This window comes from Phymastichus coffea, unplaced genomic scaffold, assembly GCF_024137745.1.
Source record: "Phymastichus coffea isolate CEN01 unplaced genomic scaffold, Cenicafe_Pcof_1.1 PCOF00194, whole genome shotgun sequence".
Taxonomy (NCBI): Eukaryota; Metazoa; Arthropoda; class Insecta; order Hymenoptera; family Eulophidae; genus Phymastichus; species Phymastichus coffea.
In genome coordinates this window covers 148,494-163,782 of record NW_026707005.1, presented here as the reverse complement: position 1 = coordinate 163,782, position 15,289 = coordinate 148,494, and the positions used below count along the sequence as shown (strand labels likewise).

General features: G+C 40.8%; 1 protein-coding gene across 1 annotated transcript; it reads left to right on the top strand.

The window, feature by feature from the left end:
* The first annotated feature begins 565 nt into the window (after positions 1-565).
* On the top strand, positions 566-3,256 carry LOC131673776 (uncharacterized). The gene is made up of 5 exons (XM_058952050.1): positions 566-712; positions 983-1,205; positions 2,475-2,706; positions 2,755-2,787; positions 2,854-3,256. The coding sequence occupies exons 1-5, from the start codon at positions 566-568 to the stop codon at positions 3,254-3,256; spliced, it is 1,038 nt and encodes a 345-aa protein (XP_058808033.1).
* Positions 3,257-15,289: the final 12,033 nt, after the last annotated feature.

Below are 15,289 nucleotides of genomic sequence, written 5' to 3'. Positions count from 1 at the left end.
TAAAAAAGTCATTTACGTTTTTAACTCTGAAGATCATGAAAAAATCGTACTTCTTCAAACAATCAATGCATCTCGTTGTAACGCTTGTTAAATGGAAAGGAAAGGAATAAGTAGGTTATTACAATGGAATATTCGTGTCAGATATTACGAAAGGAAAATGCAATCTGTCGGAGTGACCTTTTCGTTGATTTGAAATACATTAGCTCGGCACTTTCTGTTAACTAAATTAATAAAAAATTAGTAATTTGCAGTTGAATGCGGCAATTTACAGATGCATACGACATCATGAAATTTCATCGTAAAAGGCGCGATTTGCAGCTGTAGGTAGTTGGCGCGGCAGAGAGCGTCTCGGGGGTGGTATACGTGCGATCGGCACTTGCTCGATATGACCGTAGAGCGAAGTATGCATTTGACATTTAAATTTCCTCTATCTGATTAGATATGAAAATGAAAAGCAAGTAGTTCTAGGTGCACACCTATATTATTCTCTTTGGGATTTTGCGCGGTTTATATGCTTTTCTCATTTTGAAAAATAATTGACAGTCATTTCGCTCTCTCAAGCATCATGGATGATAAGTTAATATTGTACAAAGCTTATTTAAGTACATGGAGCAAGGAGTGTGATACTGATATGGGGGCGAGTTCTTTCGTTCGTCAGCGACGCACATCTCTCGGCAGCATTTTAAAGTTGACACTGCACACCTGGCAGAGTGTGAGCATTAAGACGAAGCAAAACAAAATTATTTTTTACTTTTCTACTGTTCGACGAAAAAAAAATGTTAAAAAATATTTTACTGACAACTCACAGCGACATATTATAAGAAAACTAATTCCCAAACGTCTCGAGTGGTCTTACCAGTAAACCGATATCTACCGAAGTAAACTGTCAGGAGCGAGAACGAAAGAAAAAACGTAGAACAACGATTCGCACATACGTATCAATTATTTCGTTTGTTCGGGGTGCTTTTGTGCAATATTGCAGGTAGCAGCATCAGCAAGACGACCCACGGGACTAGTCTTTGCCGGGCTCCTGTGTTTCCTGGCCGGCTGCGTAGCTGCGAGCGCGGAAGTATGGTCACAGGGGCGCAAACCTAAGGCAGCTCAGTATCACACGCAAGACTCTCAGAGCGGCGCTTATCAGTACGGTTACACCGGGCCGCATCACGCCAAATCCGAATCCAGTTTCAACGGTGTCACTCGTGGCGGTAGGTACAATGCACGAGCACATTTTTATAAGACGCGTTATACGCACGCTCGAATTTGTATTTTCCTCGTGATTTCACGCCGATGGCCGATTATTAAAACGCGTTCGAGATTAGTGCTGCGAGACGGCTCGAGTCTGTATTAACGAATAAATCCACGGCGCGAGATTCGTACAGCCGCTGCGGCGGCAATTCGCTCGCGACAGTTAGCGCTGATCAAGACTGAAACTGTGCGTGACGACGGTTGCTCGCAATTCAAGTTGAAGAGCGAGTCAAGAACACGACGATGACTTAATTGGCACTACGGCCTCGAAAACATCGCTCGCGGATAATCCTCCGCGGCTGGTGGATATGAGCGGCGGATATTACAGTGTACGCCTCACGTGCGGCACAGCTTCCGAAAGCTCTGCTGGCTAAAAGCTAATGCGACTGCAGGCACGTAGGTAGATAGGCTGCACTTGAATGAGAACGAGCAGAAAGTGATTATACGTAAAGTGTGTCGACGAGGGGGATGCGCTCGTAGCACATGTACCAGCCGTGGAATTTCGAGATGAAATCCTCGCTGCTGGCTGTTTTCGGCATTCTTTCTTTCCTTCATTTTGATTTGTGCAACTGAACATTATTCGAGACGATTTTTCGAAATGTTATAAGAAATAAGCCATAAACAAGAGGATCGAGTGGCGAATAGAGCCTGACTGACATAATTGGGCAATGCAACAACGTAGTCAATTAACGTCCATACTGATGCTCCGGCACCACTCGCCTACTGCTGCTGTAGTAGGTATACGAGTAAGCTGCCGTAATTGGTGCGCTATAGTCAGCACATACTGCACTACCTCATATACTTACATACTTTTACGAATATATTCGCTACCTAATATTATGACGATTAATCGATTCTCATACCTACTTTGCTCTCTTATCTCCATTAATATTTTCATCTTAAGCGATTTTGACAAGGTCATCTATATTATATATTGAATATTATTCATAAAAATTATTATTGCCCTATTAATTTATGGCAGGTATTTAATAACGGGTTTACATTCTCGATCTCAGTATATCATTTATGTAATATTTTATGGAGTAGAGCTCATTATTGAATTTTCATAATTTTCATCCTCTATCATCTTATAATTATACAGTTATTGATGATCTTAAATTATTCGGATTACATTCTTTTGAAAAAATAAATAATTTATGACTTGTTAATAAAATTAATGGTAAAGTTAATCAGAAAGATGCACTGAAAGGCGAACGTTGTAATTGCAGGTTACTCGTACATCGACGCAAATGGCCTAATGCAGACAGTGTCTTACACAGCCGACGCCGAGAACGGGTTTCGCGTGCAGGCAAGTAACCTACCGAATGGTAACTCGCTGAGCCCGCTGTCAGACACAGCCGAGGTAGCAGTGGCGAAAAAGCGCCACCTCGAGCAGTCGCGCAAAGCCGAGCCTGCGACGTGGCAGGAACCCCAGCAGCTCGACGACGAGCAGGACGACGAGTACGCGGCCGCGATGCAGCAGTACCGGGCGCGCCAGTACCGACCAAGCCAGCACCGTCGACAGCAGCAACAAGCGCAGCCGCCGGAGCAGCAGCAGCAGCAGCAGCAGTCCCGTCAGCGAGCGCGCCAGGCGGCTGGCGAGCCGAGGTTCCTGCTGTCGGCCGAGGAGGCTCGGGACTTGCCCGCGCCGCGGCCCGGCAACGCCAACGCCATCGTCGTGGAGGCTGGCAAAGCCGAGCCAGTGGCGATGGCCGCTCGCTTCAGTACCGCGAGCGCCAGCCTGCATCGGCACCACCTGATCGTGCCGGCGATGTTCGCGGTGCCGATGCCTCTGGTGCACAGCTCCATGAGGCACAGCCAGGACTCGCTCGGCCAGTACGAGTATAGCTACACCGGCGACACCTCGGCCAAGACGGAGTCGCGCTCGCTAGACGGCACGACCCGCGGCGCCTACAGCTACATCGACGCCAACGGGCTGCTGCAGCAGGTGCACTACATCGCCGACAAAGACGGCTTTCGCGTGCTCGCCACCAATTTGCCCCAGGCATGATCGTTAGGCGGTGGGGCTTCATCGACCGAGCGCTCGCTCATGCCGGCTACGCGTTTGCTTTCTCATTTCCAACCTACGATTGCGCGCGATATCAATGTCTTCTTCCCTTCGCGCTGCCGATGCGCGACCATTAATTGCCCGCTGCCGACAAGAAACTTTGGATTGCTCCGTTGCGGAGCGCTCTTTCTCTATGGTCTCGATTTCCCTCCAAATTCTGCTGTCTGTCATTTTCGCGATCTGTCGTATTGAGAGCGATGGCTTTGTGAATGTACGTGCAATAGCCAGTAGTTAGAGTACGCGATAATGTTCATTGTACTTGTAAGATGATTGCGCTCGTGACTGGACGAGCCCTAAATTAATCCCCAATACACGACTGATGAGTAATATAATATTTTATAGTAATAAAATAAATGAAAGAAAAGAATGAACTTACTCGACATCTCTCTCTCTCTCTCTCTCTCTCTCTCTCTCTCTCTCTCTCTCTATCTCTCTCCCTTGTACTTTTTTCTTTTGCCATTTCTTTTCAGAACCTAATAATCTTATCGATATCGCGCGCTCACTTGCCTTTATATTTTTCGTGTCCTGAATTCATTTCGAGGCATCGTTATTCATTCCGAAACGGTATTTCCAAAGTGATATAGAGATAAATCTCCCGAATGATAAGCTCACCGCAGCATCGATCGAGTGGATAAGGTGGAGATAGAAAGACGAAGAAATGCTAAAAGTCAAATTAAATTTCTATTCGCTGCTCTAATAAGATATATTGGCAAAAGTTCAATGACTCGGTTCATTTAGTTTTATCCATCAGAACTATCAACTAAACAAGTTCATGAATCATTCAACATTCAATCGAAATCCAATAATCTTGTCTTGAATATTGCTACGTTGTACATTTGGGTAAACGTAGTCCGAATCTATTCAATTGTCTCTTCGTTTATATTCACTAGTTTTTCACCTTAATTTAAGCGAAAATCTGAAAATTGGGGTTGAAATTGGAACAGAAAAAATTGCAGCCGTTGAATTTTATTGCCGATAATCACGATGAGATACCTTGTATCATCGAATATACGTTTACGGGAAAATTCGTTTATTTTAAATTTTAATCGATTTTACAGACTTAATAGCATTCAAAAAAGCTTCAAGTTGATTCATTACTTGACTGTTAAAAATGCGTAAAATTGAGAGCAAGTCTGATAGGAAAATTATTTACATACGTTTAACGACAATTGGCTAACATAAGGTAAATTTAAGCAACTAATGCGCGAGCGTTTTATCCCATGTCTACTTGTCGAACTCATCCGTATGGCTATGACGAGTAGACACTGTCATGTACATGAGAATTTGTTAATCCTGTTCCGTCTGAATAGGCATTCGTTTTGTTCTTTAATTAAGATCGTAAACTCAAAGTTAACAATGAAAAAACACGTAGGATGATTCGATAGAATATTTAAATGTTCAAAAAATCCGATAGTGCAATCGGTATGCAAGGCTTCGACTCGAATATATACGGCTGAGTTCGGTTTACTTTTTAGCTTAAAAGGATTTTTTTTACTGACTTTATTAGAGACGAAGAAGGGTGAGCTCTATGAAAAACGAAGGTAATCCAAAATAAATTATTGCTCATTACAATCACGTTGTGTCATTTCATGCAAATATGTCCAAAGTACATGCTTCAAATACATACAGGTCAAGTAAATGTATCATTATAAATATATTCATGCGTTCATCCTCCGTTATATGGTAGAAATACTCACAAATTAATCCAGAAAAGAAAATTCAAAGAAAAAGCCATAAAAGTATTTTGGATCAATCAACTGTGTGTCTGGAGAGAGCACGTAAATTACTGTTTGGTGAGACTACCACACCGATTACATTAAGTCAATGTTATCAGATTCAATCGAAACAACAATATCAAATAAAATGCACGGGAATATTGGTTAAAATGGCTTTCACCTCATATATAGAGGGGATTACTTATATGGTTGATTTCGAGTAAATTGTTTATAGTTACTGACGAAGTAGAAAAGTTGCTGAGCCACGAAGGAAACAGAGAAGACGGGGAGGAAACGAGGCAAGACAACGCGAGTAGAATGATGGAAAACTAGAAGAGAGAGAGAGAGAGAGAGAGAGAGAGAGAGAGAGAGAGAGAGAGAGCGTGAGTGTAAGGGGAAGATAGAGAAATCCGCAAGATATTGAAGCACGTGAATGGAATTTCTGAATACATCCTTGGCGATGGCACAAGTGAGCGCGCGTGCCAGCCAGTCGTATCCCATTGTCATCGCTCGAATAGTTCCGTCTTGCTGCTGATTTCCTTGTTTTCTTCGCTCGGATTCATCGTTTCGCGGAGCCTCTCCTCGCGCGCCGTGAATATTTTTCTCCTAATAAAAACAATTTGATTGGAAACGCCGTCCTTCTATGCTCGTTTCATAGTAGCGATCTGCATACTATTTACGAAAATCGAAACTCTGATGTAGGAATGAAATCGCGTCGAAACGTTCATGTTGGTCACGTATTATCGGCCGGATTATTGTTCATCGGCTGGCTGGGCTCGCTCGATGGATGTAAAGTACTCGAGAGAACTACAGGCTTTGCCGTCGCAGTACTGTCAAGGTGATCGCCAGTACATAGTTTTGCAGCAACAGGATATTGCTCGACGGCGCTTTGTAGCCGTGTGGGAAATGAAAAATCTGAGGCGAAAGATGGACTGTGAAAACGAGAAAGCATAGCTGACGGCCGCGAAGAATATAAATGAAACGCAGAAGAAACAGAGAGGAAAGTCCAGACGTGCGTATAGTTAAATGACGTAACTGTAATATGAAAGAGGCGCGCGCCTCCTGGACTTCGTATAGTCGGGGCGAGAAAGGGTAGACAAGCGTAAGAAAAAGAGATGGATGGCAGCGCGGCAGCAATAGCAGCAGCTCTCTCCGAGCCCAGATTCTTGCAGATTTTTGAGTGGCAAATAACGATGAAAGATTTGTCACGGAAGTAACGCCCAGCTAAAAATTACTACGGACGAAATTGGCATGGAAATGGCGCAGAAGGGCACGAGAGAAAGATGCAAGCGAACGAAATTGTTCTCTCGATCTGAAAGCTAGGCGAAACAGCGAATTTCGACATGTTCGCTAAATTCACATGAAATGCCCATTTGAATATACACACTTGCTTGCTCGCGCTGACTTATGACGAGAGATTGATCGACTGGCTTACGAGTGCTCCATTCGAATTATCCAGCTATTAGCTCACACTTGATACATTTCCTGGCACGGATTTATCGCAAAAAGGGAACCCTGCGTATGTGCTCGGGAATAGGATAAGCCAAATTAGATGAAACGTCGGCATGAATAATACGTACTCTTAAAGTGACGCGGCAATTATTGCAAGTATGACTATGATTGATCTGTTCAAAGTTTCGAAGCATGCTCAACTAAGATAAGGGAAGTGCTTTGCCAAGTATTTGACAATATTTATCAACCGATATCGTTAGTTGCTATCTTCCGCTGGTGAATAATGCAGAATATTTGGAAACATTTCGATTTTTCATCTGAAATATCTTTTATTTACCGATACAAGCGTTCATTGAAGTAACAATATTTTACGACGACGCTTCCGGCAGTATATATTCATTTTATCGGATTTTCTTTTATGTTTATTTTAAAAGTGCGTTATTCGATGCAATTTTCCATATGAATCGTTCGGAATAAAATTTTAATTGATCATGAGAATGAAATCAAAGCTTACTATTAATAACAAGTGTCGAGAGCGTGAGGTTGTTATCAATTTGGTAAAACAAAAAGAATACCCGAAGCTTCCGAAGCCCTGTTAGTTATTTTTATCCAAAAACATAACTAACGTATCATTCAAAGTAACATTACTAAATTTAAGGGCAAAAAGAAAAAGAAAAAGAAAAAGGCTGGCAGAATTTCCGTTTCTATCGACGCCAGATAATAAATTGACGACTTTTCTCTTTCTGTCTGTCTGTCTCTCTCTCTCTCTCTCTCTTCCTTTTCCTTATCGCTTTACCGTTCGCTTGGTTATTCCCACTTAAATATATCTAACGGGTCCTTTATCCACAAACGAATCGCTTTGGCCTTCCGGTGCTGTTCTCTCAGGTTGCAGGAATGCTGTGGAATGTCTCTTTTCCGTTTCTGCTGTGTACAATCGCTTAACGACGGCTATACTTACTAGGATGTTTAAGGATGCATGTGAGCGCGCATAAATTCTGAGATTGCGATTAGGATTACATTTATGTGCTGCGTATATATTCGCAGAATTATTATGATGAAAATTTTTACAATAGACGTACATATGTTTTTAATGCTTTTACTACCTTGCTATGTGCAAGTTTTATTACATTATGAGGGATTTCTTTTCATAGGAATTTCTTGATGAATTATCATTTATACTTAAATGATAATGAAATTAATATTTCTCATTTGTCCTGGCAAATATTTCAGCTTTTCCACCTTTATTTATAAAACATTATATTCACTTTGTATAGGAATGATTAATTTTCACTTGTTCAGCATTAGCCACAATTTTTCAAAAAATATATTGCTATTATTTACTTAAGTTCTACTTCAAATTATTTTGTAAGTAAAATATTTGTTGAAATTGCCATTTTCTATAAATAAAAAAAATATGATCATTTGAGTGCGAGGTTAAAACAAAGCCTCAAGACGGTTGTGGTAGCCGTCATTCTTCGATTTCTCTATATTTATTTACTTGCCGCATTACTTTGACTCTCATCCAATCCGAAACAATTTCAGCAGATTTGAAAGCTGCAAACAAACTAAAAGCTTGATAAGCTTGTTGAATGAAAGGCACGTGTAGCATGTGGAGAATAACAAAAGCGGCAATTTTTTAACGAAAAGTAACGAAAAACTACGCTCTAAAAAATCGTGTTTTCTCTTCTGGTCGTCTGAAAAAGAAAAAAACAAAAAAGGAAAAACTGAACCACCGTAGCGTGTACACAATCTTTCTTCGTTTATTTTGCCCATTGAAAGCTCGCGGCAGCGAGCAGGCGGCACGCAGCAGCAGATTGCCGAAATTAATTATTCAAAAAGGCATTTCATAACGATATGAATTAAAGAGCGAGCGCGCGCATAATGGCAGGAACAGTAAGCACGCACAGGGCCGCGTAAAAATGAAATCCAGATAGGAACGAGGCGACACGGGGATGGGAATGGCAACGCGCATGAAATATTTGAGGGAAAGTGAGTAATCCAGCTGGCGTGGGATGCACGCATCAGAAGAGAGAAAGAGGAAAATGTAGATTAGTCTTTGGGACTGCTGCAGCGGCACGTGCAAGTCCGTGGCACTCGGGCGAAAATGGGGACGCGCACGTGAGCAGCTTTAGCAGTGGCGCGGAGCGCGAGCTTTCCCCGGCAGCGGCGTCGCGCGTGTCCCTTCGCAGGCAGAGGCTTCTTTCAATTGCAAATCGCAAGCCAGTCGCTGTGTGTCCGTGTGTATCTGGCCCGCGCGGCTTTTCACGATCCTATACACACAGCAGCGACCGTCGGCCAGGCCAGCAGAGGCAATAAGGATTCCGCAGGCCGGAAACAAACGCAAGGCCTTCCGCGGCTTTTTTTTATGTATTTTCTTCCCCCCGTCGCCTTGTCCTGTATAAATCACGCCGCTCGGCTGCGCGTAAAAGCTTATGCCGGACTTTGCCAAATCCAAATGTGTTTTATGCTCGTAATAATCGTCGCACGCGCCCTTCCATTGCATCATCGCGAATATCATTGACTCTAATCGAATCATTTACGTGAATCTGACTGACATCAAAACTGAGCAGAAACTCGGAGGATATGAAGTAGTGTTGTCGTTGAGAGCTTGAAAGTTGTGTCCAAACTATAGTGTGAGAATAGCCACGCGTGACGTCACGCGTCCTTTACACGTTGAAAAAAAGCAATCGCAAGCTATAAATATCTGCGCGAATTGACGCGGAAAGGTCAAGAAAATCTATAAGAGAGAAAAGCACACGGTACGTTCGGTCTGTCAGTGGAATCGTGTTGCATAGCTATGGAAAGACTTGCGCGAAGCACGGCAATTCCGTCGGATATTGCAGACGCGTGCGGGCGATCGATAATCAGACGCGTCGCCTCTATCGCCTCCGCGATTCCAAGCGTTAGCTGCGAGCCACACTGCCAATTGATTGATCAACGTACGCCGGTCTATATTTAGGCGCTCTATAGCACATTAATACTTAACTATCTAGGGACTGGCGGCCGATGTGCGGGTACCCGGGCGAGCGGCGCGCGAGGTGAAGCCGACCGTGCAGGTGAATCGACGAGCGCTCAGCCATGGTCCGCGTGATCGCGAGGCCCATCAGGGCGAGGGACAGCGAAGCGCAGACACGAGAATGGTCGTCGATGACAAACGGTAAAGATTCACTCGCGCGGCGTCAATGATCGCTCCGCGACGGATCCGCCGAGGCTTTGCAGATGGCTGCAATTCCGCCAGCGCAGTCCAGGGGCTTATCGCGCTCGCGTCTGTGGGATGTACGTGTGCGGGCGGCGCTCAATGCGGCTCAGGCTCTCTCTTTCTCTCGGCAATCTATCGCTCTGCTGGCTGGCCCGCTTCCCAGGCTTCGAACAGCCCGCGCTCCTCGTCCCAGCTTCTACTTCCACCTCTCTACAATCTATTGCCTGCGGCTCTTTCGCAAAATCAAATCATATCCATTAGCCGCTCTTGCTTTCTTCTCTCTTGCCGATTGCACGCGATTATAAGTATTCGTGCTTCCAATTACTGCTGGAAATAAATAATCATGAGCGTCGTTGAAAGGAACTATACTTTCATGAAAGTTTTATCTATTCAATTCTAATAACAAAGTTTTGACAAAGAGATCGTAGACTGGCTTGTACCGTAATTGGTTTGGTGCGAAAGGAATATGTGTCTCGTCCGTCGGTTCGGAAGGCAACCTCGTGCTGCTGCCTGAGGGCGTCCACCTGACTAATTCGCTCGGTGCTTATGTCTTCGCTTGGTTTCGCTCTCGAGGGTCTCGTGCCGCGCTAGCATTAAGATCACGCAGACAGGTTGTTTGACGCAGCCGTTCTTGCGGACGCGTGCGCTAGCAGCAGCTCTGCGCTCGCTGGCGAAACTTTAACAATCACTTTGCTTAATTAGTCGCGTGCTGGCTTTTAAATAACGGCCCGGCGGCAAGTTTGCCGCCGGTATATTGCTCGTGTATCGATCATGCTTTCGGCGTCATTAGCGTCTACCGCCCGGAAACCGAAATACCCCCCCCCCCCCCCCACCCCCCGCTCCTGCCCCGCTGTGAAAACCTTCCAAGGACGAAATTCAAATGGAACACTGGCCTGATTGTCAAGCTCGAGATTATCGCTTGTTTTCTGAGTGCTTTCTGATGTCCTTTCCCATTATTAACAACACTTTGTATTTATTTACCAAAAGCCCAAATAGGAAATCGAGCGCGATCAGCTTTCCCACTAATTGCACCACTCCCTTTTTAGGACGAATTTCTTATTCAACTGTGGAGATCTGATATGCCAGATGAGAGTTTCGATAAGAGGATCACTAATTACAAATACCTTAAACTCAATGATTTTTATCGCATTGATTTATTGGCTAATCAATTAAAAACAACATAAACATGCTCGCTTCTTTCGGTGAGACAGTAGCAAAGTTTACTGCTGCTACTATAAACAACTAGTGTTGCTACCGTAATTTATGAGTATTGTCATGTAATAGCAGTCACTTTTGGAAGTATATACTTAACAAAACGGACGAGAGAACGGAAATTTGATCGTAATGTAGGCTTTTAGTCGTTTCGATCGACATCACCTTCTTCAGCGGTCTTTTCTCTTTATGTAAAACAATTCTCTGTGTACAACGTAACCCTTAATCTTCTATCTATCCAAAAAATAAATCAGTTGTTCAACGTATTTACAATTCACTTAACGTTACCTTACATATCTAATTATTTACAATATTATATAAAACGAAAGATTTATACATTCATGGGTTTCGCAAAAAGCAACAATCAATGAGACTTACTCATTGGCCTCAAGGTTCAATATCAATTATATCGACGTAGTTTTACAAGTTTTCGGATATCCTTACAACTAGAGTAACGTATGTTTAACTGTTGTAACGTCACTCGGAAACTCACAAGGGAATATTCCCAATTGTCCGCCTTCATTTTGTTGCAATTGAGATATGTTCTACTTTATAAAAAAATAAGAGATACGTATTTTTTTTATCGGCGGAAAAAGCTGTCTAGAGGGTAAAAACCACCCTCAAAAGTCACCCTTAAAAATAGTTAAACAGCAGTAACTTTGGTTGTAATGAATCTATTTTGAAAAAATTTCTTACCTAAAAAACAACAAAATCGTATTGTCTTACAAGGGAAGGCAGGGAGGTGTCCGTCACCGATTTTCTTTAAACTTTGCATACGATTAGAGAAACGTTTTATGAAAGGTCGAGTTTAGTTTAAAATTGTACTTGTATCACATAACACCTGTATATATTCAGTAAGTGCCAATGCATTTAGATATACAATTCATATAAAAGATTGTTCATAAAATTGTTAAGACTACTTGAAAATAATTAGTTTTATTATCATCGAAAATTCTGTGCTCAGAATTTGATTGCGTGACTTTTCAAATCAGACTTTTCCCTATTCGTACATATTGGATAATATATATATTTAAAAAATGCCTGTTGATGCAAAAGTTGTAACAACCTTACTTTCAATGACATTTGATCGGAGCAATAATGGCGAACCAAAGTTTTTAATCAGTGACGAAGAAATGCAATTGCATAACATACTGGAGAAAATAACAAGACAGCATGCAGAAAATTCTGATGTTTATGTTCAAGAAGAAACGACATTGTATTTTTGCGATGAAAATGAAATTTATCCAGAAGCTATTGAGTACATGGAAAACGAAGACTCTGAGGATTTTCTAGAAGAATTAAATAATCCATGTGAGCAAGACAAAATTGACTTTAAATATAAAGAAGAAGCAGTAAAGTTTTGGTTGAGTGGAAAAGGTAAGCCTTATTCATTTAATATTGTAAAGCACAAATACAAACAAGTAACTAGCGAGCGTCAATTACGACGATGGAAACAGCAAGTTGAAGCAGGAGGCAGTAGATATTATAAATTATTCAAGATATCAGAATATGTTTTTAATAATTTTAATGAAGCTATGATATCGAAGATGACTGTACATGATATTGATTTGAAAAGATGGGCTTTACAAAAAAAAGCTGAAATAGCTATGCCTTTGTTCAAAGCATTGAATTGGTGGATCTGGCAATTTAAAAAAAACCATAATATAGTATCTCGAAAAATCACTAAATTTGTTACAACAGATTCATTGAAAAATATTGATGAAATTGAAAATCAATGTGAAACTTTTAGAGTTGAAATTAAACAATTGCTTACAAGATACGGTGCAAGCAATGTATATAATTCTGATCAGAGCGGATTTAATTTGGAGATTCACAGTGGTAGAACATTAAATTATAGAGGACTGAAAGAAATTCAAAGCATAGCACAATCATTGTCTTCCTTAACACACAGCTATACTATTCAACCTGTTATATCAGCAGAGGGTAATTTGCTTTCACCTTTATTTTTAGTATTGAAAGAAGCAAGTGGAGACTTTGGGCCTCGAGTTAGACAGAAATTATTTACACCAGAAAATGTATTAATACGAGCTTCTACATCTGGAAAGCTTTCTAAGCAACTGCTTCAGACATGGATGCAAGAAGTATTTTTAAAAAATACTGGGAATTCATCGGTCTTACTTTTAGACTCTTGGAGTGGGCAATGTAATAATACCGTACAAGAAGTTGTACCGGAACAAGTAAGTTTAATGGTAATGACAATACCGCCTGGCATTACAGGTAAAATTCAGCCTTTGGATGTTTATAGTTTTCGATTCTGGAAGAATTTTGTAAGAAAGCTATCTGATTTTATTATTTTAATGCAATACAATATCAATTTACACGAAAGAAATTTTATCATAAAAATGCAATCCCTCGTACATAATCAGTTATCTTCTCCGAGGTATCATAATACTTTTAAGTATGCATGGTTCAAAAGTGGTTATATTGATAGACCTCCAAAATTTGATAATCCTGTTGAATTTTTTCGGCAAAAAAAAATTCAAAAAAAATCTACATAAAAGAGAAACATAACCATACAGGTTTTGTCACTGGGAGTTGCCAGCCCTACGTTATACAGGGGTGAAACTGTATTTAGAGTATATATTTTTACCGTCTAAATTCAAAAAAGGATCATAAAAAAATTAAAAAAACGATCTATCTTGTGAAAAATAATACGAATAAACCTAAAGCGTTCCGGTACATCTCCTAAACACCCATTGATTAACTCCATACGCATACCCTCTAATCAAATTCCTGATTAACCCCCTGATTAGCCCCACTCGTAAACCACCTGATCTACTCCAGCCCCTAATCAACCTCACTCGCATACCCTGTGATCAACCTCACTCCCTGATCAATCCTACTTGCATACCCTCTGATCAACCTCATTCCCTGATTAACCCCCACTCGTATACCCCCGATTAACCCCACTCGCATACTCCTGAACACTCCCTCATTAACTTCACTCGCTTGCCCCCTGAATACCCCTGATCAACTCCACTCGCGTAGCCACTGATTAACCCCACGAGGAATCTTCGATCGTCTCGATGAAGAAAAATGTATTCCTAATCTGTAAAGTGGATTTTGAAGGATAGGAATACTACTTTATGGTGTATGGTCCGTTTATGGAAATAAAATTCATTCACGAAGTCACATAACTTTGAATATAGGTAAAAATCTAGCCTAAAGGCTTTAGCACATTTACGTTAGGATATCTCGAAAGCATGATGTGATGGCTCAATTCTGAGGATAGATTCAAATTTTACGCATAAAATTGCTTCAAAAATTACTTCCAGTCTTGCTAGAATATCCACTATCCCGTTTTTTACTGTATCTGTAGTTCTAACTGCAAAAATTGTTTTGTTCATTCAAGTTACGTATGTTATCATATTCTGTCGGCCTATTTTACTGAATAGAAAGAAACTGTTATGATAGAATTTCAATCTTAGTTTGCCTCGTTAACTGCAATCAAATCGAATTTTAATCTTGGTTTGCGGCGTTAACCGCAATCTTAGCGAATTTTAATGTTTGTTCACCACGTTAACCGCAATGATATGCGGCACGTATATATATATATATATACGGCAACTCAAGATTAATCAATTGCTTTTTTGTGGTCCAAACTTCAAAACATGTCTTGTTAACTCAAAACACACACACTCATATATCGTATTATGTCAACATATTTCAGTCGGATAGTAATAGAATTTTGTTAACATCGTATAATTTTTTTGAATATCAATATTGTGTGATAATGGCAATCGAAATTCACAATATCATACAAAGTTCATTAAAAACATTCCATATAATTGAAATAGTAGAAAATATACCAAAGTTGAACGACGCAGAGAAACAGCTACACGATTATATTGAAGATGTATTGAAAAAAAGTATTGAAGGTAATTATTCAGGCGTTGAGTATGAAACAAGTGACAATTTATGTTTTCTAGATGATTACTTTGATATCGATCCAGAAGTGATTGACGATGGTTTTGAGGAAATACATGGTGAAGATTTTGCTGAGGTGCCTAATTGAATTATAACTAATACAATAGTCGATGATGGATACAAAAGAAAAGCTGTTGAAAACTAGGAAAGTGGAAAAAAAGAAGTTGTCTTTAAGATCCATTCAAAGTAAGTATAAATTAGTCACATCAGAACGCCAGTTGAAAATATGGAAACAGCAAATTTCCGCAGGCGGAAGTGGAAGAGATAATTTGTTTCAAATTTCAGAGTATACTCTACAAAAAATTAAAGATGCTTTAAACCTGAAATTAACAGTTCATGATTTAGATCTTAAAAGATGGGCTTTAGAAAAGAAGCATGAATTGAATGTGCCTTGGTTTAAAGCATCACCAAAGTGGATATTGTTATTTAAAAGATAACATGAAATTGTAT